Source organism: Pararge aegeria, chromosome 11, assembly GCF_905163445.1.
Source record: "Pararge aegeria chromosome 11, ilParAegt1.1, whole genome shotgun sequence".
NCBI lineage: Eukaryota > Metazoa > Arthropoda > Insecta > Lepidoptera > Nymphalidae > Pararge > Pararge aegeria.
Genome location: NC_053190.1, coordinates 10002512 through 10028425, shown reverse-complemented (window position 1 = coordinate 10028425; position 25914 = coordinate 10002512). Strand labels below are relative to the sequence as shown.

Below are 25914 nucleotides of genomic sequence, written 5' to 3'. Positions count from 1 at the left end.
CTGTTTACGAATGCCATCAACCCTGACGTTGCATAACGGTTGTTTCGTTGAATGCACTGAAATAGATGACGGAACTACAGAATAGATACAGTCGGCAATTTTATGGTATCTAAAAGCGTAACAATGTCAGTGTCCTCGGATTCATCTGCACACAGTTTTGGATACTACAAACCATTGTTCCATCAAATTGGGCGTCGATAACCTCTATATTTCTCTTTAGGATTTCTTCTAGCGTATGCGCCGTACAATTATTTAAATTGCTTTTATAGCTCGCACTTCTTTTGCATATAATATTTAAGTTTATATAGTTTTCATAGGTAATAAATACAGATCGTAAATTGTGGATGTTTTATTCTATTCATTTGAATATCGAGGATTGTTAGACGATTGAGTGTGTGAGTTTTGAGTTTCTTGGCTAACGATCCTTATCCTTGACAATTGTATGGATTCTTAAGCTCTACTAATACTTTCCGCCTTCTTTTACTTTAGTCGATGTTAGTTATTTTTTTAAATAATTACTGTGGAAGATCTTAGTATGTTTTGTTTGTATGGGTTTTGGACTTCAACCAAACGTTTGACGTTCTGTATATACTCTGCGAAGTAAATAGAGGTGTGTTTTATTGCTGTGTGCGAGCGGTTTCGTTTCGTTTGGTTTGCTTTGCAGGGTCAACTTGGGACAGTTATGATAATATTTTACAATAAACTCCAATGAATGTGAACAAAGCGAAAAGTTTTTATTAAATAAGTGGGTCAACTATTATAATTAAACAGTTCAATAAATAAGAGGGATAAGGAAGTATGTAACAATTAACATCCTAAAAAAAATATTGTTCCAGTTTATTTTAACATTCCTTTGTGAGTCAGTTGTAGTAGTAATTAACATCATTAATTTAATAATCGTCAGTTAACTTCCAAGCGTAACTAAACGGATTAGTAAGACTTAAGAGCACAATTAAGCCTTTTATATAGTGATTCAATATTTTTACTTTCAACGATAATGATCTAGCCAACATACGTTAGAATTTGGTCTCTGTTTAACTAAGCGACAATGCCAGGAAATTCTACTACTACTACTACTACTACTTAATAATAAATCTATACTAATATTATAAAGGGAAAGATGTTTGTTTGTTATTAAGCTCCGAAAGTACAGGACTGATTTTAACCATTTCTTCGCCAAAAGGAAGCTAAGTTATCGCGAAGTATCATTGGCTATTTATTAAAAAACATTGGAGATCTTTAAGAAAATTGCAATAATTTTGCTTTGCCAAAACCCAAAGCAACATTTTGCCTATAAAATGTATTACTTGGCATTCGCTGATAAGACTATTGATGATTAATTAACTCATTATTACCTACAAAGAAGTCCGCGATGTAATATATCTAACAATCATACCTAGTTAAGGCAAAATAGCAGCTTTTGTGTTCTAAAATTTTGTTACATAGTCGGTAGATACAACAGTTGGTAACATTTGTATCCTAGTATTAATTCTTATTCAAATAAATAGTTCCATCATCAAGTTTATGTAGCAGTAAAATACTGTTTAATTCATTCCAATCAGGCATTTACTGTAGAAGTTATTGCGAGTTTAGTTAATGTAAGGACTACACCTAAAGAAAACTATTTTTAGATATACAATTAATTGGAAACTACGCCCCATTATTTATCACAAGATTACACAACTTAAAATTTCCTATAAAACAAACTAAAACGAGCAAAGTCGCGGGCAACGGCCAGTATATAATATACCAGCTGTTGCCCCAAACTTCGCTTGTGTTTGCTTCGGTTGTTTAAAAATACCGAAAGAAAAAAAAAAAATTCCCAAAAGCGTTCCTGCCGGGATCAACCTATGCAAAACTTCATCGTATAGATGGTTAAGCTGCAAAGCCGTAGAAAGATAACAGTCTGTTTTATTTAATCCTGCGAGAACTCCTGCGCCTTTTTCCATGATGATAATTTTGTATGCTCATCTAAAGGATGCAAAGCAGGTATTTACCAGAATTCATCAAGATCGTTGGAGTGTTTGAGCGAAACATAGGTAACAAAGAAACAAACATAAACAAACATACACACTTTTGCATTTATAAAATGGATCTGTAAGTAGGTACTTACTAATAGTGCCTTTGAATTGATGGTCGAGTTCGAGCTTTTAAAAACTTTATCTACTACCCTACTTGGGATTTTGATAACATTGAAATGCAGTGATGTGAGGAATGGATGGAAACCACTTCGTACGAAAAATTTAAAAGCTTTATGTGAATACAAATAAAGTTATGTGTCGCTTTACTGTTATTTTGCTGTATGTAAAGCGGAAAATATTTACATATATTTTTTTGCCTTCCGTGAGAAAAACTCCGCGTATGTCACCTCTATTATAAAATAGATATCTTACTTGGTTAGTTCGGTGTAGAATAATAAGTACAGCCTAGTTAAATGAACCGATTTCGTACCAGTATCGTTGATAGTTTGGCTTAGCCGCAGCATTGATCTTGATGAAAGCAATATGGCAAAGCGATGGCACGATCTTATGACCAAACATTTGCGAAGAAATAGCTTACTTACATCCTGAAGACGGACAGATACTTCTTGCGCGGGAAAATAAATGCTTTCGGACTAATTAATATAAACCGAAACAAACGCAGACCAAAAGCGAGTTTTCTCTAAATCTACGCACAAAGGGCATCTTAGAGACGGTCATAGCAAAATTTAATCGCTGAAAAACTAAAATAAAATTGTTGTATACAAACACAGCAGGTGGATCGACGTGCGCTGCCAGACAGAAAACCTTATAAAAATACTTGAATAAATTTTGTTACAAACAAAATTAGATAGTGATTCGGTCAAAAATATTAATAAGGTACCAAACATTTCATGCGCGCTTTTGATTTAGCTGATTCTTATACTTACGCGAAAGGCCCATTTTCTCAGTTGAACATTCTACCAACATATAATATATCCTTCTGCGAGATAAAAATCTGTTTAAATAGGTTTTTCTTTTCAAACAGGGTGAATTGGGAAATAGAAATGTAGAATGTGAATGTCCGAGGTGTTATTGAAATCCTGTTTTATTTCCGTATAAACTTACAAAGGCATTAAAAAAATCTCAATTACTATTTACTTAAGATTTATTTTTTATATGACTCTGATGATTTATCGTTCCTAATTTCGGCTTGATTTCCGCAACAAATATTAAATTCCTTATTTTGAGTTATATCCTGCTTGTAAGCGTTTAGATCCGTCTTGTCTTCAACTTCCTAAACAATTCTAGCACTGCAGTAAAAATTTAATATGAGATCCATAAATAATTTGCGATAGGAAACTTAAATGTTCTACCCAATAGAAAAAAAAACTTTTGGATCATGAATCTCCTTCATTTGTTGAAAACAATAATTTATTTTAGTCTAGGTTAGTAGGTAACTTAAATTGAGGTAAGTGGGTAGGCACTAACGAAGCACAATTCATTAAACTGACTCCACTCAACTAAATGATCACGCAATTCGTTCACCATTAAAATAATTCTGATAAATTATTTTAACATCTAAAACTTTATTGTAATAAAATGAGATCTCCTTTATCTCCTTCATCAAATGCTTCGCTATTTATGTTGAACATATGTAGTGCTTCAGTGTCTGTATTTTTTTTTATTTATTAAGATTTTTCAGGTCTTGCGGGTATAAACAAAGTTAAATTACATCACATTTTGTAATTTCTTGTGTAAGTTACGATTTCTTGATATATGTCTCCTCTCTTTTATCTTAAAAAGAACAAAGCATTTACTCGATAAAATATTTCTTTACATCCGATTGAACAAGGTGACTAACAGTGTGACTCAGTGAGAAATTTAAAACTAATGAACTAAAGCATGCCGGCGCTCTCGGTTGATGCAAGGCTTTGATTTTTTGGTCTGATTCATATTTTTTTCTTGTACGCGTTGCTGTAAATACTCCACTTTTCAATCAACGAATGTCCCATAAGCGACATGTGTTCAGATGCCAATTGAGTAAGCTTCTGCCAGTACCACCTGCGTCCGTCCCACTCGCACGCGCCATAACAGCTGTTGCGTAGGCGCATGTGTAGACCGCTTTTGGAATTTCGGTGTAATAATGTGCGTTTAGTAAGTTTATCTCTCCCTATCATAAGATATCTGCAATCAGAAATGTATCTCGTCAGTGTACCTAATGAGGATTACTATTTTGACTATTTGTCCACGTACTAGAGACCATATTTAAAAGTTGAAAACAATATATTTTTTGCTGTGAGATTAACTCTAACTTCGAAATCTGTAAATTTTATTTGTGTTTGGATAGACCAATAATCAAATATAATGCTAGTTGTTTGATAGATAATCTCACTTATCATTCGATATCTGCAAACAGAAAGTTATCGTTTCAGTCTATTTAAGATTTAAGAAGACAATCTAGGTAGAAACTTTTTTTTTATTTGTCACAACAATATTTATCTGACCAGTAATTCCGAAATCTGTAGATGCTTCTTTTTAGTAATTTGGTTGGGCCAATGGAATTATAGAATTCAAATCAAACGCTAGCTGTCTGTCTGATGATCTCACTGGTCTTCAATCTTGACAATGCAAAGGACCGGTCGACCGCGGGGCGAGGTATGAGGCAGGAGACGGAAGGGGACTCCATACTCAGCACTGCAGGGTTCGCGCGATTCACGCACACCGCATGCCGTACGACCAGTCAGTACGACAGTAAAGTTGTCCGCCTCACGCGCGGCGCGCGCGCTCTTCAGTACAAACTTGTCATCTTTACTCAAATTCTTCGTCTAGTCAAAATGTAGTTTAGTGTTCATAACATACCGAAATAGTGCTCGTGCAGTGTCCTAAAAGTAATTCAGTTCCGTAAACGTTACATGCCACGGTCCAAAGAACAATGCTGTGGGAAAAAATAACGTTCAGCTGGCATCGGCTGTCGTTCCCAGCTACCTACATACCTCTCTCCCCCCGCGAACCGGGTACCGGGTTCAATGCGCCTCTCAGCGTTTATTCATCGGTTGTGGGAAAAGTTGACCCCCGTTTTTAAATTTCATTGTTAACGAATTCACACGATTTCGTTATTGGTACGATTGCGTCTTAGATGCTGAATTTAGTAATTTTTGGATAAATTTTAATTACTTAAAATAATTCTGCATCACCTTAAAAAAAGTAATTTGACAGCAGCCTAAACAAATTAATCAAAAGTTAATTAGGGACCGGGAAAAAACATTATAAGAACTCGTCAAGGTTGGAACATTCCGCTGAACTACTCTTGTTTGCTCTAAGCTCTGCAATGTTTAAAGAGTATCAAATTCACCGAAATTATCTTACTTTGATACGCATAGTAGTGAACTATTTGACAAAAGAAGACTACGCTTATGTGAAGCAACTAGTTTACACGTGAATATTATTTTTGTGAAACGGCCGTTGAGTTTTTGAAATATGGTAGGTAATTCGCATTGTTCGCGTTCTAAGAACAGTGCACTGTGAGTTAACGTGAATATGTGCAGTGAATTTAGTGCTTGAGGATTTTAACTGGAAGCAGATAAAATAACACAAGATGGGTAACCAGGGTTCCTCTCCGCACGAGCCATTGGATCGTGCCCAGGTGCAAAATGCAGATTTAAAAATGGTTCGGTTTGACACAATTATATTTTAATAGAATAGTTATTTAATCTTCATATATTATTAAAATATATACTGCTTATTATTATATTATATATTACTAGCATACCCAGCCCGCTTCGCTGGGCTAGATTTTGCTTTATTTTATTTAAACAATAAACTTACATCATTAAATTTTTAATTTAAGTCTCATAAAGTCATTTATTTCTCTCCGTATTCATTCTCTTCTATTCTATTCTCGAGCGGGTGAAGATCATTATCTGCACCCATGTACACCCAACAATAGAATATCATCCTAGTAAAATATAAAAGCTGTATTTGACAGTTTGTCAGTTCAAAAATAGGATAGCTCCGATCGTCACCAAACTTTACAGGATTACTCGCCAGGTCAATCCGGAGATTCCCTGAAAGTGTCACTGAAATCGGTCCAGTCGTTTCGGAGCCTATACGGAACATACCCACACACTTTCTCTTTTATATATAAATAAACTCTTTTCATTTGTTTTGGGATGACACTCTATATCCCTCTTTTTTATGATATGTGCCAAACATTACCATTTACTAGAATGGTGATGATACTGGAGTCATTAAGGATTTAGATCAATGTTTATAAATGTATTACCGTCATTAGCTATATTTAATTACTTACGTCAAATTTAATCTGGCTACACAAGTAATTTACGCTAGATAATACCTACCTACTGTGGTCGCGACCTTTAGCCTGAAACAAGCTTAACTAAAATCAATAGCATCTGTTCTTAGTCAATATAACTACCTTATTTTTTTCTTTACGGGTGAAAGTCTCCTGAAAGCGAGATACCCGACTTCTTGGTCTTCAGCATATATTTGGGAGGCTCCGAGATCTCCCAAGAACGCACCGGTGTCTCCCTTATTTACAGTATATTTATAACAATATAGTATTTGTAAGACAACATATTATTCTATAGAAACAAAAAGTGGATACAAGAAATGGTCATAAATTAGTGACATCTGCATATAGTCTGCGAAAGGTACCGAAGTAATTTGTGGGATTGAGTAAACGCTTTTATAATATGATTCCTAAGGTAATTTTGGACCTACCAATGCATAAGTTTGAAGAATATGCTAAAACACATTTATTACAGCGAGGTTACTATACAATTTCTTAATGACAAGGTTGCTTGGTAGCATCCGGCTCCGCTTTCATCTCTCACAAGATAGAAAAATGAATTTTGAAATGTAAAATGTAAATTGTTGATATTGGAAAAGAGCAACTGCTGAGTTTCCTGCTGGCTTCTTCTCGGTAGAATCTGCCTTCCGAACCGCTGGTAGAGTCACTACACACAGACAGACTTGACGTTTCAGAAGTGCTTATATTAGGCCTAAATGAATTTTGAATTTTTTTTGGACCTACTTACCTATAGTCTTACATTAACAAGTTCTTGCCTTACACTAGTATTTACATAGTAGCTATATTTTATATTCCAGAGGTTTTAGTTTTCCTATGCTTAATATGTCATTTAATTAACATTATATATAGTTGTGCGTGATTAACGTTACATTTAAATTGGTAGCATAATAGGTACCCACGAAGTAATTGCTTTAACCCAATTCGTGTGCATCTGAGTTTATTGTGACATTGAAACCATCTCATTAATCTGTGAAGTTACCCTGGAATTATCAGATAATTTTAATGTCGTCAACGAGAAATTCAGGGCCAAATGTTGGCCTTTAATCTAAAGTTGTTGCATTTTGTTCAGAAAATCATTCTTTAAATGGCAGTAAAAACAGACAATACCATAGTCAATTACTTTTAATTTCAGTTCCGCTTTGTTTTTGTAAGTTTTCCTAAGAACAGGAAGGTCATGTATTTTTAGCTATTTTATGCAACTCTGGTTTCACATACCTATCACATTTGGGTTGTTTGGGTTTTAGCTTACTTCCCCACAAGCATATGTGTCATCGACGACGCTGCTATTAGAAAATCTTCAACCTAGATGATCTTCAGGTAAAAAAATATTGCAGAATTTTGGGATTGTGGATTATTTTTACTAGCTCTTGTGTACCTTAGTTCGTACAAGATTTGCTCGCTCGTAATCGAGGAGTCGTTTTCGTGTATCGAAATACTTATATCAGAGTAAAATGGATCTTATCATTGTTTTAAAGTTCAAATTCGGCAGAAATTCTTCAGTTAAGGCTTTCGGTGCGGGATTTACGCCTTCAAAACCAGAACTATAAGGTATATTTTACTTTGACGGTATGGAGTAAGATATGCGAAAATGAATCGATTGCGAGCGAGCACATCTTGTACCAAGCGAACAGGATTGTTATAAATCGTCTTAATATTAAAAAAAAAATCCCTATGTTACAAATGGTTGCTAAGTGTATAAACCTTATTAGGTATAGATGGCTTAAAGACTAATTTCGTGAAAAAAGGATGAAGATATTTACCTTTGCCTATTGGATACATAAGGAAGTATCGAAATCGGATAGAATTTAATGAAGACATAATTATGTAGAATATATCGAGGGCCTTCACCAAATCTGTGTTGTGTCGAATTGATAATTGCATATCTTGTATCTTTATGTCAGTTAGTATTTTATGTTTTATTTTAGTTAAAACAGAAACTTGCTAATTTAAATTTTAAAAAATGATGAATATAATGGTAAAGAACTTTAAATTACAGTTAGTCTTATTTTAGTTTAAATACAGAATTAAACAGAAACATGCAAATTAGAATACAAAATTTGATAAATATAATGGGAAAGAACTTTTTTATTTCAAGGGGCCGTTACTTTTTCTCATGCGGGATTTATCTTAGGGGCATAAACCAGGTGCGTAAGTGGATAATATTAATAGTGTTCGAGATTTTAGATCTTATAATTTCATATTGTTTGTGTAAGTTTTACTTTTAAGTTCGATACAATCTTTTTTACTACCCATATATGATTTACCTACAAATCTGATTGCTTCAAACGAAATCCTTGAACATCTTATAAACACACGAGTGTATACATGTGACTAGGTGTGATCAATGGAATAGAATTGTCCATGGCCTAACGATGCATGATCGATACACATCGGTCGAATAAATCAATGTGCAATTTATGAATGGTACTTACGTACTTACTTACTTACAAAAGACTGAAATATGAATGTTAAAGAATTTGTTTACCTCGTGGAAGCGAATCTTTTCTGGGGTGATAAAACTTGCTCAAGAAGGATCCTGTATTGAGGTGCAATATTCACTAGGTACATGGTATTTAGAACAAGCAAAAAAACACCACGTTTCTAGTATGGGGACCCTTAATTTTCTATTGTTGTTAATTGAACCCATTCTGAGAAAATTGCACGTTGACAGTCTGATAAGACGGACGGACGGACGTCGAAGAAAATAATTTCTATAAGTACTTGTACTTCCTAAGAATGGAAACATACTAAATGATTTTAACTTCAATTTGGCAAAATTTACTTATACTCGTAACTCAATTTTTTCTCGTTCCTCAGGAAAGGAAATAAAATCCCGTCTATTCCATCCCAATATTAGCATTAATTAATTTTCCTTCGCTAACTTCTTCGTTTTGAAGTTTCATATTTAAAAAGATTTCGCATATAAATAGGTTTGCTTCCAAAAACTGCAGCGCAATTATTAACATCTGCACTCTTGCATTTAAAACGACACTCGTGCTTCGTTCTCGTTTCAAATAGGGTGGCGTTGGAGAGGTCGTATACTCCAAAATGAAACTTTGTTTCGCTTTCATAGCAAGCGTAAAGCGTAAAATGGTTCGTTTTATTTGTATAAATAATTCCCTCTTCGACATTCCATTTTTTGACACTTAACCATCAGGCTTATGTTGAAATCCACTTGAGTTTTATATTGTTACATGGGTACTGCGAAGTAAAATATACACCCTTATATCTCACTGGCCGAGGGTGCTTGCTATAACGCAGTTAGGACAGCGCAAATTAATCTATATATCTAGGGCTACCAAATAGGTACTCGTAACCCTTCGGAGGTTTGAATTTGGCCTTTCCCTCTAAAACAGAAATGTAAATAGATAAAACAATCAACAACTTAATCCTGAAAAAATATGTTCTTATGTGGCCTTTATATTTTTTTTCTCCCGCTTTACTTTACTCTTAAAACAAATTTACAGCAAGAGAATAAAATATATTTATAGTAGAAAAACAACAAAAAACTTAGCTTAGTACAATTTGGCATTTTTGAAAATAACTCATCATGTAGGTCATCTACTCAGAACTGCAGGGTATCAAATATTGAAACTTGAAGGTAACTTCCGTGACGTACTCATTAACACAAAAAGCGTTTGAGAAAGGATTGTGTGATTGGCCGCAAGTATAACGCAAAAGTGCACGTGTTGTTATAAGACACTTCTTGAACTCACGTAAAACTCATTATTTATTATGGGTAATTACCCTGGATATAAATAATTGAAACCAATAATGGTTTCATTTATGTATACCCAGGGTAACTGGTACCTACTTACAATTATTTACCCAAGAAAACAGCAGCAGAACAATAATAATAATAATAATAAAAAGCTACAAAACCGCAGCTATAAGTATTATAATTTATAATTACTATTTGGCATGATTGTGGTCAAACGGTCACCTACTCAGCCCTGTATTGCAGGAAATCAAATAATCAAGCTTGAAGGTAACTTCCATGGTGCCGTGCAAATTTGCGACCAATCACATAACGCGCCGTTTTGAGACAAATTCGTGTGATTGGTCGCAAGTTAAACACAAAATGTGCACGCCACTAAAGACACGGGCCGGGCACGTTGCGGGTCACTTCTTGAACTTACGTAAAACTCATTATTTACTAATGGTAAAATAAACACTATACTACTGTATAATTAAGCAGTCGGTACCAAAACAACCTTATAAAGGCCTTGGAAACTGCTTTGAAATAATTTATATACTTAATGGGTGGCAACATTAGTATTGATTAAAATGTATTCCTATTGTAGAGATTCTTAGCACTCCGGTTCCACCGCCAAGGACTTGATAGCTTAGTGGTTAGAGCTCTGTCTTTTCGGAATTATGTACGTTTTGATTTTAAGCTATTACAAAATCACTTGCTTTCGCAGATGAAGGGAAATATAGTAAAGACCACGCTGGCTATAATGTTTGCCTTGGTAATAAGCTATAGGTATTTAACCAAAACTTCGGTGGTTAAGCTATGTTTTTCCGCTTACAGTTTTCTCTAAAAATATTTTAGATTGTTTGCCACAGAGTCTTTTTTTAGTATGCAATAGTTTACTGTGGGATTCCTGTTACTCAAGGTCAACCTTTGCACGTGGAGCAATGATCATATTACTGGTTAGATACGTGGTACCTATTGGATATTAATCGAGCTATTTCGGTTCCATTTGCGGGCGCTTCGTCAGTGGGGCGGGCACGTATACTAGTGTTTTCATTGTACTCGCTGTAGTACATAAGCATGGCAGTTTCACCTGCTTGTTTGAGCCAATAAAAGGGCTATCCAACACAAAATAAATTTATTAAATTTGGTTGTTATTCGTGATATTAGAGCGTTTAAAATTCGCTCAGCAGCTTTAAATTTTAAATATAGACAAACTTCAAAAAACAGATACTTTTTATAGACAGTCAATTTATTTGAGTAGATTGAAATAAAGGTTGTGCTATGTTTAAAAAAAACTTCATTCAGAGTTAATGGAGTCAACATACCGAAGGCTCCGAACAGTGAAGTCTTACGGGCTTTCATGTGATTCCTTCACTTTATTAACTTTGTTACAGGTTAAAAAAAAATCTGAGTCTTGTACTGTGTATGTATACATTTTTTTTGCTATGAGTGAGTAGACCATAAATTTACGATATTTCTGAATTTACCACATAGAAATCTGGCATACGGACAAACTACATTTTCTCTCGTTAACACTGCGCTCTGTCAATCGACAAACTACTGTTTCAATTGATTACGCTGCCCTGAATTCGCTTCGTCAATAAGAACTGACAATTTTAATTTACATGTGGATTAGACTCTGAACTCTATTATACTATATGTCAGTGGGATAAGATTTCGATTAGAGTGGAACAGAGAATCAGGATCCGGATGATAATTTATGTAAGAAGTCTGTCACACCGTTCTTCACTCGATATTCGCGGCGTTCCCTTTTGGACTTTTCTACTTTAGCGTCCTTCATTATACCTAGACCAGTTCTCAGCCGCTTTAGCTTGTTTTCTTTTATTACTCACTTGCTAATTCTTTTGAAAGTTATTCAAAAGCTTTTATTTAACTTTCTTTGTCCATTTTATTTTCTGGTTCGTACATGGACTTCTATTTATACTCTTGCTGTTATCTGATTATCATCAGAATTTTTGTTTGATGTCAAGTGATAACGGTGACGACTGGTGATTAACTCAGAATGTGAACATAGGAATTTCTTAAGTGCCCAACATAAAACCCGTTTGATTATTTACCACATCGTCCTCATCGTTACAGTCGTTACTATTCGCTAGTAGCTACTGTATCTCTATTTTCCATGAAAGCAGAGATACAGTACAAGGTGCAAGCGTTATATGAAATTGGTTGCCTGAAAAGTGGTCAAACCAGCAAACACACTTTAGGATTTATATTTTTTATAAGATATCCTCAAGACTCAATACGTAGCCAGAAGAGGTAATAATATAAATGTTACTTTGATCTATTCCATAAGAACCGTACAGTATCTATGAACAAAACAAATCCAAATCCGTTGATCTATGTTTGTGTGTGATGGTGCTACATTTTAAAAACCAACAAACACACTTTTGCATTTTTACTAGCAGTGATTTTCTACTTATAATACGGTAGTTAACAGGTAGTGCTATATCTATTTGATATTTTAAACATAACCAGGAAGACGTCATGCCACTCGCCGTCGTGCTCTTACGAGTTTATATGAGACATCATGACGTAACGCCATACGGATAAGTTCGCTCGACGGAACGTATGGACAGAATATTTTATTAGATAGGTACTAGGCGAGTTACAAGGTAGGCAAGTTCGTCGAATCTTATCTGCCTTTTCAAATATGATATAAAAATGTTTGCTTTCTTTAATTTGTCACCTGCAGTGCGACATTTTTCAATATTTACATACAACGTTAATTAAGGCATCTATTTGAATCATTTAGCAAATAATTTGCTCGTAAATTGTCTGCTACGCCGCTAAGGTGAGAATAAATAAAAATTAATCGCTGGGCTCGTTCGTCTAATAGTTAAAATGTTCGGCGACGAGGTTCGACGAGGTTCTGAAGGGATGTTTCTGAAAAAAACTATAAGTACATTTCCAAAGGGTGATTCGCCCTTGTGAGCCACTAACTTAGAGAAAAAGACCTAAAAGATGTGGCAAAAATCGTTAAAGGCGATTATTCTTTAATTTAGAACATCGTGAAAGGTCTAACCTCTAAATCCCTCTTTCATGTAAGTTGACGATGATGACTCGCTGGGCTTATTATTGCCCATTCAGTTTTTAAAAAAAACTAGCAAAAACTTACTTGTCTTCAGTATTATTATATAGAAATAATTCATCAGTGCGAGTATAACACCCTCGTCTTATAATACGTTTTTACCATTAGGATTCACGAAGACAAATTTACTTTTTCTTTTCTTGTACTAAAATATGCGCATATATAATAGAGACAAGATTTTGTTATACAAATTTGAGTCAATCCTGTGAGTCTTCTACCGCAAAGCTTTTAAATATAGAAAGTCGTGGGATTCATAAACGACGGAATTAATCGTAATTTTTTACGAACATGTTAAGAAGTTGTTGAAAGCAAAAGCAATTAGTGGTAATATGACGTCGATAAGTCGATACCGTAGAAGGCACTTAAGCGTAGGTCTGCCTAAAAATGTTTACTTTCAGGTCGCCGCCCACTGAAAGCCGTATAAACACAATGGTGTCTATTTACTCAGCTCAAGTACGTTGTACCTACGTATTTGCCTCGCAAGGCGGATTTTCTCCCACCTACTCTTGAGCAAACACTAGAACAAGTATGAACGTTAACACACAAGTAGTTAGTATAAGATCTTACGGTGAAATGGAAATTTCTTGAAATATCACAAGAACACTCTGAAGCGAGGAAGTAAGATGGAAATAATAATAATTATTAAAAACAAAATACCTCTTAATAATTTCTACTCCGAATAATCATAATATTATAAAAACAAACGGAAATGATACCTTATCGATAACAGATGATTAGATATTAAGTAGTTTTGGTGGATACTTGAAAACAAAATCGCAATTTAAAGTAAATTTGCGGAACTAATAAAACTTATCCACAAACTGACCGTTTTACGTCTTACAAAATGAAGGTCAGCTTACAAAAACCAATAAAACATTTACGCAAGATGAATAAAATTGTGAGTCAGAACAGCATAAGGTTTACATTCGAAGTTCATAAAGAAAACTTCTTTTAGACTTATTTTTTCTTCTCACTCAGCGACATCGTGGCTGGTGCTTAGCCAAAGTCAAAGTCAAAAATATCTTTATTCTATTAGGTCCATAGTTGGCACTTACGATGCGTACATTACATGAAAAATGTTTACGGTAGTGAGGTGATGGCGATAACTATATTCTAAACTTAAAACTAAAGCTACGAGGGTTCCAAACGTGCCCTGGTCTTAGAAGAATCCCACAACAAACTTAGCCGGTTGTTCTTTTTGGTTCTCACCATCCCACATTGTCATTTAATTTTTTTAGATCTAACTTAAACACATGGCGTCATTCAAGATCGGTCCTAGATCCCACCGTGGTTTTTCTCCTCTTATAGCGGTTTGAGCGTTGTGAGAGCACTCCACAGTTGCTTTTGTCACATTTTCTTCTGACCATCTAGCGTGTCCATCCTATGGCAACTGACCTGCCATCTGGCCTGACGCCGCCAAACGCTAAATCGAACTTTAATACTTCGAAACGGGTCTTGAAGAACTTCAGTGTATGCGTCATCGACGAAAGTTTTACTTTGCCTTTTATTTCCTTTATTCACTTGTCTCCAGCACGACATCTAGGTTCCATATGAACAGTTTGGCAAGAAAAGGAACCTCATGAGTCATTCTTTATTGGTTTGGGTCAAATATTTTCACTTATCTTATCTAGAAATAGTTCCAAATAGACGCCGGAAGAATATACACTATCTTGGTCGATATTCGATAAAAGCTCGCAAGTTAGTTGACCCTCTGTTATCGTAAATGTCTTGGGTTTTTTCGGATGGCTAAGGAATGATTATATTATTTCATATCATGTCCATATCTTCTTAAAAGAACTTAAAAATGATAGATAACATATAGTTTAAACGGGTATATCTAAAAACATCTAGATTAGCCCATCATCATCATCATCCTCAGCCTATCAATATTCAACTTCTGGGCACATGCCTACTAGGATACATAGGAGAGAGAGAATTAAATTAAAGCATTGACCCAGCAAACTGACGTTATGTTGGCGGGCTCTAGGGATTTTTACATTAATAGTTATTACGGGGACAGACTGCTCCCATTTTGGTTAAGGACGCCTATTTTAAACATCGGGATGGAATTGAAGATTGTACTGGTACTGGAATGGCGACCTTGTCCCGGTAAACGCAGCATTGGTAGACCCTCGATGAGGTTGCCAGATAACATCTAGACCTAAGCGGCATAAGACTTAGCGGTACTTCTATAAACTCCCTACAAAAGACCTATAATGAGGATGATGCCAGGTAAATTTAATACCTAGCCCAACTGGCCCGACCCGGCAATCGAATCCAGGACTTTGTAATCCGCAGTTAGTTTGTCGGAGGACCGATAGACGTTGGATTCGAAAGGTACTTGAGCGGAGGTCCCCCAACTAGATGGAGCGACGACCTCCGAAAGGTGGCAGGCATCGACTGGATGAGAAAAGTTGGCGCTGCTTGAGAGCGGTCTATGTCCAGCAGTGGACGCCCAATGGCTGATGATGATGATGAGTCAAACACGCTTACCACTAGATGAGGCAATTTTGCAAAGGAATTCCTAATATAGTTATCATGGTTAGCGCTTTAAAATCTACCATCTCTTCGAAAAAGTACGACATCAGTTACATAATTTATAAACATTTTGGTTTGGCTTTAGTGTGTCAGTGGCATAGCGTGGGAGGCCGTTGCGGTTAGTATTACATTTTGAATGTCAACAGCGCCGGTGGCGTCAGGCAACAAGGCTAGAAGCGTTCTCGTTAGATACAACAAGCTTAGGGCTTTAATTAGGGACGATAGTCCCTAATGAAGTGCAATTCAAGAAAAACTTGAGAAACAAGTAAGTACACTTGTTACACTTTGCTATAGTTTGGGAAGTCGATGCTTCCATCTTCGAACATTTCCATCAAATATTTAACAAATAAAGAATTCTGGAAAATAATAGATGTCAAACAATTTTGACCTTAGAAGTTCTATTGCATCAAGCAATTACCAAATTCTTTGTTTTTCTTTCAAATAATATGTGCCTTGTTTTGATTTGCAACATTTTCATTGATGATCCGCTCTTATTTAGTCGTAGCGTAATGTTATATAGATATTAAAATAATAATTTTTCCAATTCGATGCGTAGTTCCTGAGACTAGCGCGCGCAACCAAACAAACTCATCAGCTTTATAATATTAGTATAGATAGATATTTGGCTTCACGGACTTTTTGTAGATCTTTTAAAGCCCAATATTTATGTACTATTTGCGCATTAATTATACGCGCGGCTTGCTTCATAAATACTAATATTTAAGCCTGAAATCTTACTCACGTAGAAAGATTTCTGTACCATTGTCTATAAAAACGGCAAATAAGTCATGATCGCTGTATGGATCGCCTATTTTATTTGGTGTTTTAGTATTTGTTTTCTTACCAGTACGGTTCATGCGGAGAAGACTGATTATGTCTTACAGAAGGACGTTCAGCTGAGTCTTAGTTATAAGGTCCTGTTTTAAATTTTGGTCCAGTAGTTTCGGGGCCTAGTCGGTACTTACTAACAAACAAATAAAAATCTTTTCCCTTTATAATGATAAGAATGTTTTTGTATAATAAAGCGTGTTTCTATATAAAATGCTTGTGGTATTGCAGAAGTCGTCGGTTCGCAGCTCTCTGAGGCGGGCGCGCGCCGGGGCCGCGCTGTCGCCGCCGCGCGCCGGCATGGAGCGGCTGCGACGCTCGTTCCGCGAGTCCTTCCGTCGCCGGAAGGGCTCGCCGCCCGAGTCTGCCCGCCCGCACCAGTGGCACGCCGACGAGGCCGCGGTCCGCGCGGGCACCTGCACCTTCCCCGTCAAGTACCTCGGCTGCGTCGAGGTGTTCGAGTCGCGGGGGATGCAAGTTTGCGAAGAGGCCTTGAAAGTTCTAAGAGTAAGTTTTTAACTACAATTATATTCCACTTGGCTGTATTAAGTCGCCTTAAATCTGTCATTGAGGAAGAACCATCAAAATAGCGCTGCAACCGCCAATCTGACCTGCCTGCGGTACCCCTGCTGCCGATAAACGAGGCTCTGGCAATAGATAAATGGCGGTATAACCATCTTCAACCATTTAGACTAAAATAAATGGCAACCTGGTTCAAAAACATTACGAGCTTTTTTTTCCCATGCATAGCGGCTAAACTCATTCAGTAGCATCATAAATTCAAATGCAAGGAGGGTTACTGACGGGCATCCATGCTTGAAGAGTGGATAGTATAGATAGATAGATATTAATATGCTAGTTTGACAAACATTATTTTAATTGCAAACAATGCAACCTTTATGGTAACACAGCTTATATACTTTATACTCCCATTGTTCCCCTGTCCTCTCGAGACCGTAATGCAAACGATTTCATTTATGTACGAGTTAAACATAAGAAACACATTGTCCCGTTCTCGTCCTAAATCCATACAAGTGCAGACAGTCAAATCCCCACGCACGCGGATGTTAAGATATACTCGATTAAGTACATCCGATTGTAATTAAAGATTGCACGTTATGTAAAAGGAAAGGGAAGTTTAAATTAGTTACAGGAGATAAGCATCTCAGCTCTCTCGTAAGCAAAAAATCCCGCTTAGCTCCATCTGCATATAATACGAGTATCATGCAGGGGGCGGGCGGAAGTGAGAATATTTTCTACTGATCATGTAGAAAAATATGTTATATTATAAATTGATCACTAATATGCACTATATAGTAGTTTGCCACACCACTGATAAAAAAAACATTTAATTTCTGTATTAGCTGTTAAAAATTGATTGTTTATTTTGATTATTACTGATAAATAATAAATAAATAATAAATAAACTACGACAATACACACATCGCCAAAGAAGCGTAGCTTGTGTTAAGGGTACAAAGGTGACTGATGAATATTTTTATGAATAACATACATAAATACTTATAATATACATATAAACACCTAGACACTGAAAAACATTCATGTTCATCACACAAACATTTTCCAGTTGTGGGAATCGAACCCACGGCCTTGGACTCAGAAAGCAGGGTCGCTGCCCACTGCGCCAATCGGCCTTGATATTACTGATAGATAGATAGAAATTATTTACTGCATATACAGAAGAAAAAGAAATTGAACAAAACAAAAGGGAAATAAATATAAAGGCGCCGGCGCAGTAATCGTGTATAATATGAATGAACGGCATAGTATGATCACTATAAAAGTATTCTCACTTCTTGTGGGACGATAAAAATGACACCTTTACATGATATATTTTTTTAATGTAATTTCTTAAATTTATTTTAATGCCACGCCCTGATGAATCTTTTATGACATGAATGCAAATAAATTAGCAGCTGAGTCTCAAGAAGTTTTCAAAAATGGTTCTATAGTATTTTTTAAAATACTTCCAATATTATAGAGTCTTTACTCTAAAGAATAGACAGTAATTATTGTTAACTGGTCTACGAGCAGATTGCAAAATACGGCAAAAGAACATGTGCTAGTGACACAATATGTACACTAACAATATAAGAATAATAGTTATTTTTAAAGATAAATAACAATATTTAATGAATGGATTTATTTTAAGGTCGGGCATAAGACGCGACGGAAATACCCAACGATCGCGTGACGTTAGATGGCGGTATTTTTTTTTTAAAGATTTTTTACTAAGCGGACTAAGAAAGACTTGTGTGAAGTCGCATAAATGTTCTTACATCCTTGATAAACCCAGGATGCGTTCATTATCCGCTCTTAGTAACTTTATACCTAACCAATGTAATATTACCATCACTCATCTTAATCATTATATTCGAACAAAGTCCTTCCGTCGAGTTCGTGCAGTAGTATCTCAGCCACTCCTGTAGTCCTGGTTAATCGGTTTTTAACCAATGATGTATGTAGATCTATATATGTATATGATCTATGATTATTATATATAGATCTTATTGAAAACAGAACATACCTCACTGATAGATAACTAAGAGAGTTGTTTGAATAAAGTGTTCCATAAAGGGTTCAAAGGTTCGGTAAGAAAGGATATTGCGAAATCCATCTCTATAGGAGCGTAATTATAGTACAGTGGTTTTGTTCTGAATGTTTTGAATTAAACATCTTAAAGGACGGATTGTTTTATGAGCTTGAATGAAGTATTATATTGAGATTTATATATAGATAACTTGTGGTTATTTTTCTAGGCTATTCTGAGATATGGCAATGATCTAACAATAGTCAAGAGTGCAAAGTATAAGGTATAAGCAAGTTTTATAGTATTACAATAACTCATGCGGAATTGTGTGGTTTACAGAATTCCCGACGTCGACCCGTTCGTGCAGTTTTGCATATTAGCGGCGACGGCCTACGGGTTGTTGAGGAAGAAACCAAAGGGCTCATAGTAGATCAGACCATTGAGAAGGTCTCCTTCTGCGCCCCAGATAGGAACCACGAACGAGGATTCAGGTAAGTCAAATTTCAATGAATGCTTTTCGTTATTATGTATGAGTTATACTTATAATCGTACTCTGTGCCAAGAGTGCAGTATCTATAAAGGGCATTCATACTTCTTAAGGAGTGTATTTTTTTTATTTCACTACAAGTTAGCCCTTGACTTCAATCTCACGTGTTGGTAAATAATGATGTAGTTGATGATAGTAAAGGGCTTTTAGAGGTATGGCATTTGTATTAAACCCGGTTTCTACCCGACATCGTACCGGACCATCGCTCAGGGCCACGTAATTTTCGGTATGGTGGTAACTAGCCATGGCCAAAGCCTCGAACCAGCTCAGACTCGAGCAAATTCAGATTACCCCTGTCGGGCATTGAGCCCGGGACCTCCCGCTTAAAACCACAGCGCTCACCTCTGAGGCAGGTATGTCATGAAAAAGTAGGAGAGGAGTAGTTAGAAAACGACGATGTCCATCAAAGTGCCTATGAGAGCACATTAAGTCGTCCATTCCAATTGACGCGAAGCACTAACTAAATAATAGTAAAAATGGTGAAAAGTAAAACACAACGGAGATACAAGAAACGCGTTTTTATGATATTTAAATTATGTGCTTTATATTGTACCTTGATACGAACGGACCCGTCTTCGTGTGCAATTCAAACTCGAGCTTTACCGGTTTTTTTTTTACTAAATGGGTAAATCCTGAAATTCCGTTTGGCCTGTTCGTTGCCACTATCTAATAACGCAAACTTAAATTATTAAGATAACAGTTTCGCCATTAACACAGTAAGCCGACCATAGCAACAAAGACCGGATAGGTACATGTTTGGTGACGCAAATTGGTTAGTCGTTTTATTTTATAGGTATTGAGCAGCTTCGCTCGCGAAATATGTCGAGCCTTTACCGCCGTATTCGCGTATCCGAAAAATCAACAATTTTAGAAAATAACGTTAAGAAGGGTATTAAAATAATGAAAAAATATATTTTGGAATAATTTTTTTTTGTCGGTTACACTAATTCGTACCCACCTTCGTACAAACCTTGTGTAACCCACTTACCCAAAAGTAACACCTACTATATATTTTTTTTGTACCTACAAAAAGAACTGTGTTAGCAATTACTAATAAATAAGATATAGGTACATAGGAAGCTTGTCTCTATTACAGATCTCTTTCAGCTACCCGTTTATGTGAGTAAAGGGCAAAGGTGGGTTTCTAATTAAATGATTTATACGTACTAGATATACACAATATCTATATAATAACAGGTCTACATAGTAATACCAAAATAAATTACATATTCAACGTGTAACCTAATTACGAACTATTGTTGAAAGGTGCATAAGTATATTTTATAAGGAATCACCCTGTAAAGTATAAAATCAAAAGAAGCATACTTATTTTTCCATACAAACTTAGGTAGATTGTGCTCACCAAAGATTTCCATCATATTAAAAGAATTTAATGAGTTATTCTGGTTTTAAAGTATATGCGTTCAAATATATCCTAGGAAACTCGACCGAACATGTAACTTAAACTAACATGTTCGGTCGAGTTTCCTAGTATGTAGAGCATAGGCATTTATTACTATGGAAATACGCAGATGTAAATAAATAAACAAATTCCGTAACCGCGATTTGTGGTTAACAGTTATACTTGTGACATCGTCCTACCACAATCTATTACGGTTATATCTCAAGGAATCCTTTGTATGAGGTTCTAAGGATAATTTTAAAGGAAAAAAGTAACAATATACTTTGCATATGTATTGTAAATTAACCCCGTTACTTTGATAGACCTCGCAATATCTTTTCGTTATATGATAACTGTAACGTAACGTAATAACTGTGCCAGCCTGGTTGTTTAATATACCACTAAGGCCTTCCTTTCGAGGGACCTGATCGATTCGCGGCACCCACCTTTAACTTTTAGAGTGACGTGCGTTTATAATTTAAGCAATTACCACTTGCTTTAACGGTGAAGGAAAATATCGAGAGGAAACCTGCATGCCTGAGAATTTTATACAAGGTTCTCAAAGGCGCGTGAAGGTCTTGGCCATTGTGGTCAACTACGGCTTAAACTCTTCTTATTCTGTGAAAAGACCGGCGCCCTGTAGTGAGCGGGTAATAAATACATAAATAGTAAATATAAGTGTAGTACGTCAACATACACATCGTCATCTAGTCCCAAAGTATGCGTAGGTTGTGTTATGGGTATTAAGATAACTAATGAATATTTTTTTTATGAATAATACACAGAAATTGTGGAAATTAAGCTTAATTTGCTATACTCCGCGAAAAGCAGGAGAATCTGTATGGTGTAATTTATAATTTCTTAAATCCTCCACACCGTTTGGTGTAATGTAAGATCTTCGGCAATGTACCCATTACGCACGTTTCGAAACTGGATCATCAGGAGAACTTGACTTTACAATGAATACTTAATTGTCAAGATGAAGATGGACTTTACTATTATTCAGAAGATCTGTTTGGTGTGGAGTGGTCGATAATGATAATGATTTTATATTATATTGTTTGTCCCCAGCTACATTTGCCGGGATGGCACAACCCGCCGGTGGATGTGCCACGGGTTTTTGGCGTCTCGGGACAGTGGGGAGAGGTTGTCCCACGCAGTGGGATGTGCGTTCGCCGCGTGCCTTGAACGTAAACAACGCAGAGACAAGGAGTGTGCGGTATCAATGAGCATCGATGCGGCCAGCCATGCGTTTACTCGCCAGGGATCTTTCAGAAAGTCTAGTAAGTATTTCCATTGGTCTAAATGGTTTATTATTGATCTAGTGATCATCTCATGCAAAGATAAATAAAATAAATATAAATTTACTACGACAATACACACATCGCCATCTAGCCCCAGAGTAAGCTTAGCTTGTGTTATGGGTACTAAGATAGCTGTTGAATATTTTTATGAATATAATACACATAAATACTTATAACAAACAGATAAACACCCAGACACTGAAGAACAATCATGTTCATCACACAAACATTTTCCAGTTGTGGGAATCGAACCCACGGCCAAGGACTCAGAAAGCAGGGTTGAACCCCACTGCGCCATTCGGCCGTCGGAAAGATGAACTTTCGAAATGGTTGGGAATGGTATCATGCTGTGTTCCGGTTTGAAGAGTAGTTGCCGAAATAATTACAGACTTTTTTTTATACTACGTAAAGATGTAGGAAAGCAACTTTGGTCGTGACCCGCATAATATGTCGTGCTATCCCCGCAGGTATAACAAGTCGGCGCACGTCGGAGGTGGAGCCCACCCCGCCAACGCCGGGCCCGCCGCCGCCCACCGCGCCGATGCCGGTGGGCCCGCGCTCCACCGCACACAACCCGTTCGCGGTGGAGCGCCCGCACGCCGCGCCGCACCTGCTAGAACGGCAGGGCTCCTTCCGCGGGTTCGCGCATCTCAATAACAAGTATGTCCCATATTTACAGGTTCAAGAGAGAAAAGAAAGAACATACGACAGCAGAATTTATTTGTACGGATAGTTGATAATAGTTTTATTTCTGGCAGGGACAGTTTGGGAATTATTTATTTCTGAATTTTCTCTGGTCTGGTCGGGTGGGAGAATTTAACGTTCCAGTACGATGTCGCGTAGAAACAGTATGGGTTAAATAAAACTGCCAAGTTAGCCTGTTACCATCTTAGACTGCATCATCATTGAAACGGTTTTAGACCATAGACCCACAACGCTGCCCCAATGCAGGTTGGTGGGTATACATATCATTAGTAACATAATGTGCTATGGTTGCAGCTCGCCGTTCAAGCGGCAGATGTCTCTGCGCATCAGCGAGCTGCCGTCGAATCTGGAGCGGCAACGTTTAGGGCTGGGCTCACCGACAAGCGCCCTGCCAACGCTGCCAGCTCTGCCAACGTTGCCAGCACTGCCCACAGCCAGCCCGCGGCCTGATGTCATGCCTATCGAGGTTTGTGTACCTTTAATATTGAGTTCGTAGTAGTACACCTCCCTGGCGCTGTGGTGAGCTCTATTTATTTATGAGGAAAGGTCCCCGGTACGTTCTCCGCCAGAGGCAATTTGATATTTTATAATTCCACAATTTAAACCCGGGAACTTATCAAAAAAAACCACCCCGGGAATTAACCATACAATGAATAATTGTTAAGTCACACTTAACAATTAGTCATTGTAAATTCAACTTCTGAGGATGCTAACGTGCGTAGGTTACATTGCTGAGGATCTGTATGGTGTGGAGTATACGGATTGAAGAAATTATAAATTACACCATACAGATTCTCCTGCTGTTCGCGGAGTATAGCAAATTAAGCTTAATATTTTATGGATTTCTGCAAAGTAATAGCTGCTTCTATCCAACGTCTTTGAACTGATTAGGATACACTTGTAATGTGTATGTCAATTTCCAGGAAATCGCAATGGAAACAGACCCGGTAGCTGAAATGTGTCAGCAGTTGTCTCTTGGTCTACGGGCTCTAGCAGAAGAGCCGGTGCCAGTATCGGGCGGAGCGCTTCCACACCCAGACGCGTGGCTCGGGAAGATCGCGCGGGCTCCTACACTAGCAGCGGCCGGTCGGGCGGCTTCCTTCGCCGGCCATTCCACTGTTACCACCAACCCCTTCCTAACACCCACACCCACGTTGCCAGCACCCCTTTAAAGCGCTCCATACTCAAGCCAGAAGACCAAGTCTGCGCGTCAAAAGCTCAAAGACACGTGTCACCAACGAGGGTAGTTGAAAAATAATTTGAGTCGAATAAATCTTCCAGTCAATGCTAAGGAAAGGATTTGTTGTAACTACGACAAAAGCGTGCCCTCATAAAGTATGAAGTCGATACTAAAATGGCAACTGTCGCTAGTGCATTGTTGCAAATGGTTTTTATAAAACGAATAAAACAGAAATACGCTTAAAATTTAATGCAAAATTGCAACAAAACACTAAAGTGTTTTGTTGCAATTTTGCATTCGTTTGTTGCAAAAAGCGTCTCCATTAAAATGGAGACGCTTATTTATTCGGGAAATAGGAGTTACTTTATTGGCGACTGGGCACGTCCAAGCTATATGTGTATAGTATCTTAGGACCGTTAATACTCTTAGCTTCCAAGTCACTCTGGTTGCCTAGAAACAGCGCCATCTAGTGAAATACTCGGAAACAGTATTGTCACTAGACGTCGTCGCTTTTCCAAACTATATGATCGAGCGTGAGCGACAACTCACTAAAGGCCTTTTTAATAAACGTGACATAACGCCGGAATAGTTATGCATTTTTTGTTTTTAGTTTGTACACAACTGACAGCACCTTTCAAATGACACAGCATGAAAAAACGCTGTGTAACTATGCCGTCGTTATGCGACAATGCTATGGCATAACGTCCGTGTCCGTCCCTAAAAGTTTAATGCGAGTACACTGACAGGAAAATTAAAGGAATCGTTATCAGCTAGGAAAGAGTGTAAAAGTTTTATAATAATACCAAGGGATATCAGAATACACGTAAGATCTGCGAGTTCTAAATTCAATAATAAGTTTTATTATTGCGCCGGCTAGTAGGTGAACTTAAAATCGATAGATTTCTAAAGGATATCATTCAGACTGCGACATTTGAAAATCATAACATAGAGAAAAAATATTAATTTTCGATTACTGCAGAGTACCAACCAATCTAATTCTTATTAAGACGGATAAGGTTTTCCTGAAATATTGAACAGGTATCTTTCTTTTTTTCTAATGAATTTTGGGCTTTCATAGCTTGTGGTTGTAAATAATCACATGATATTAATACCATATTAACATATTATGGTTAAGCATTAAATGCATAATTTAAAAAGTTTGCGGAAAGCGATTCACTTTGATTTTTTATTTTTAAGACAACATCAAAAATAAATTTTGACTTTGAATATTAATGTGTAACGAAGAAGTCTTATTTGAGGCTAATCAGAAAAGCGAAAAAGATTAGAACCAAAAACTGGACCTGTGGTCCGGACTGGTGACCGCTACGGTCCTATAAATGGGTATAATTTCTGAATATTCTCTGGAGGTTTCAGTAGTGGTTAATTACCGCCCGACAAAGCTGTGCACGCAAAGTGATTTACATGTACGATGCCGCGTAGAAACCGATAAGGGGTTTTATATAACAGCCAAACTCCGAACAATTTAGTCCGCTTATCCAGGTGAATTATAGACTAGGGCTAACTTAAAGTGGAATCAAAAAAGAATTATTTATTGAGGGTAGACACATACTTAAGTTCTCTTGAGTAACTGATTAATCGTACTTCTAAATATACAAACAATACAGTACAAATCTATTCGGCTAATGTGCGATGTGTTTTTAATCCGCCCAGAATACAAAAGTAAAATACTGAAAAGCAATTCGTAGTAAAAGTGACTCGTCAGAATAGGCTTTACTTTTAATGAGCGAGTTCATCTTTT

General features: G+C 36.8%; 1 protein-coding gene across 3 annotated transcripts in view; it reads left to right on the top strand.

Moving 5' to 3' along the window:
- LOC120627317 (protein numb) overlaps positions 1–24421 on the top strand; it is a 39435-nt gene extending 15014 nt beyond the window's left edge. For 2 of the 3 annotated variants that reach the window (XM_039895289.1, XM_039895290.1), the window contains exons 2-7: positions 16698–16973; positions 19357–19508; positions 22038–22249; positions 22738–22930; positions 23270–23441; positions 23899–24421. In XM_039895289.1, coding sequence (XP_039751223.1) covers positions 16767–16973; positions 19357–19508; positions 22038–22249; positions 22738–22930; positions 23270–23441; positions 23899–24147 — 1185 coding nt within the window. In that variant the 5' untranslated portion in view covers positions 16698–16766 and the 3' untranslated portion in view covers positions 24148–24421. Of the gene's footprint in view, positions 1–4681; positions 5629–16697; positions 16974–19356; positions 19509–22037; positions 22250–22737; positions 22931–23269; positions 23442–23898 lie in introns of those variants that run through there. The other variant, XM_039895288.1, reaches the window with a different exon arrangement.
- The last annotated feature ends 1493 nt before the right edge of the window (positions 24422–25914 follow it).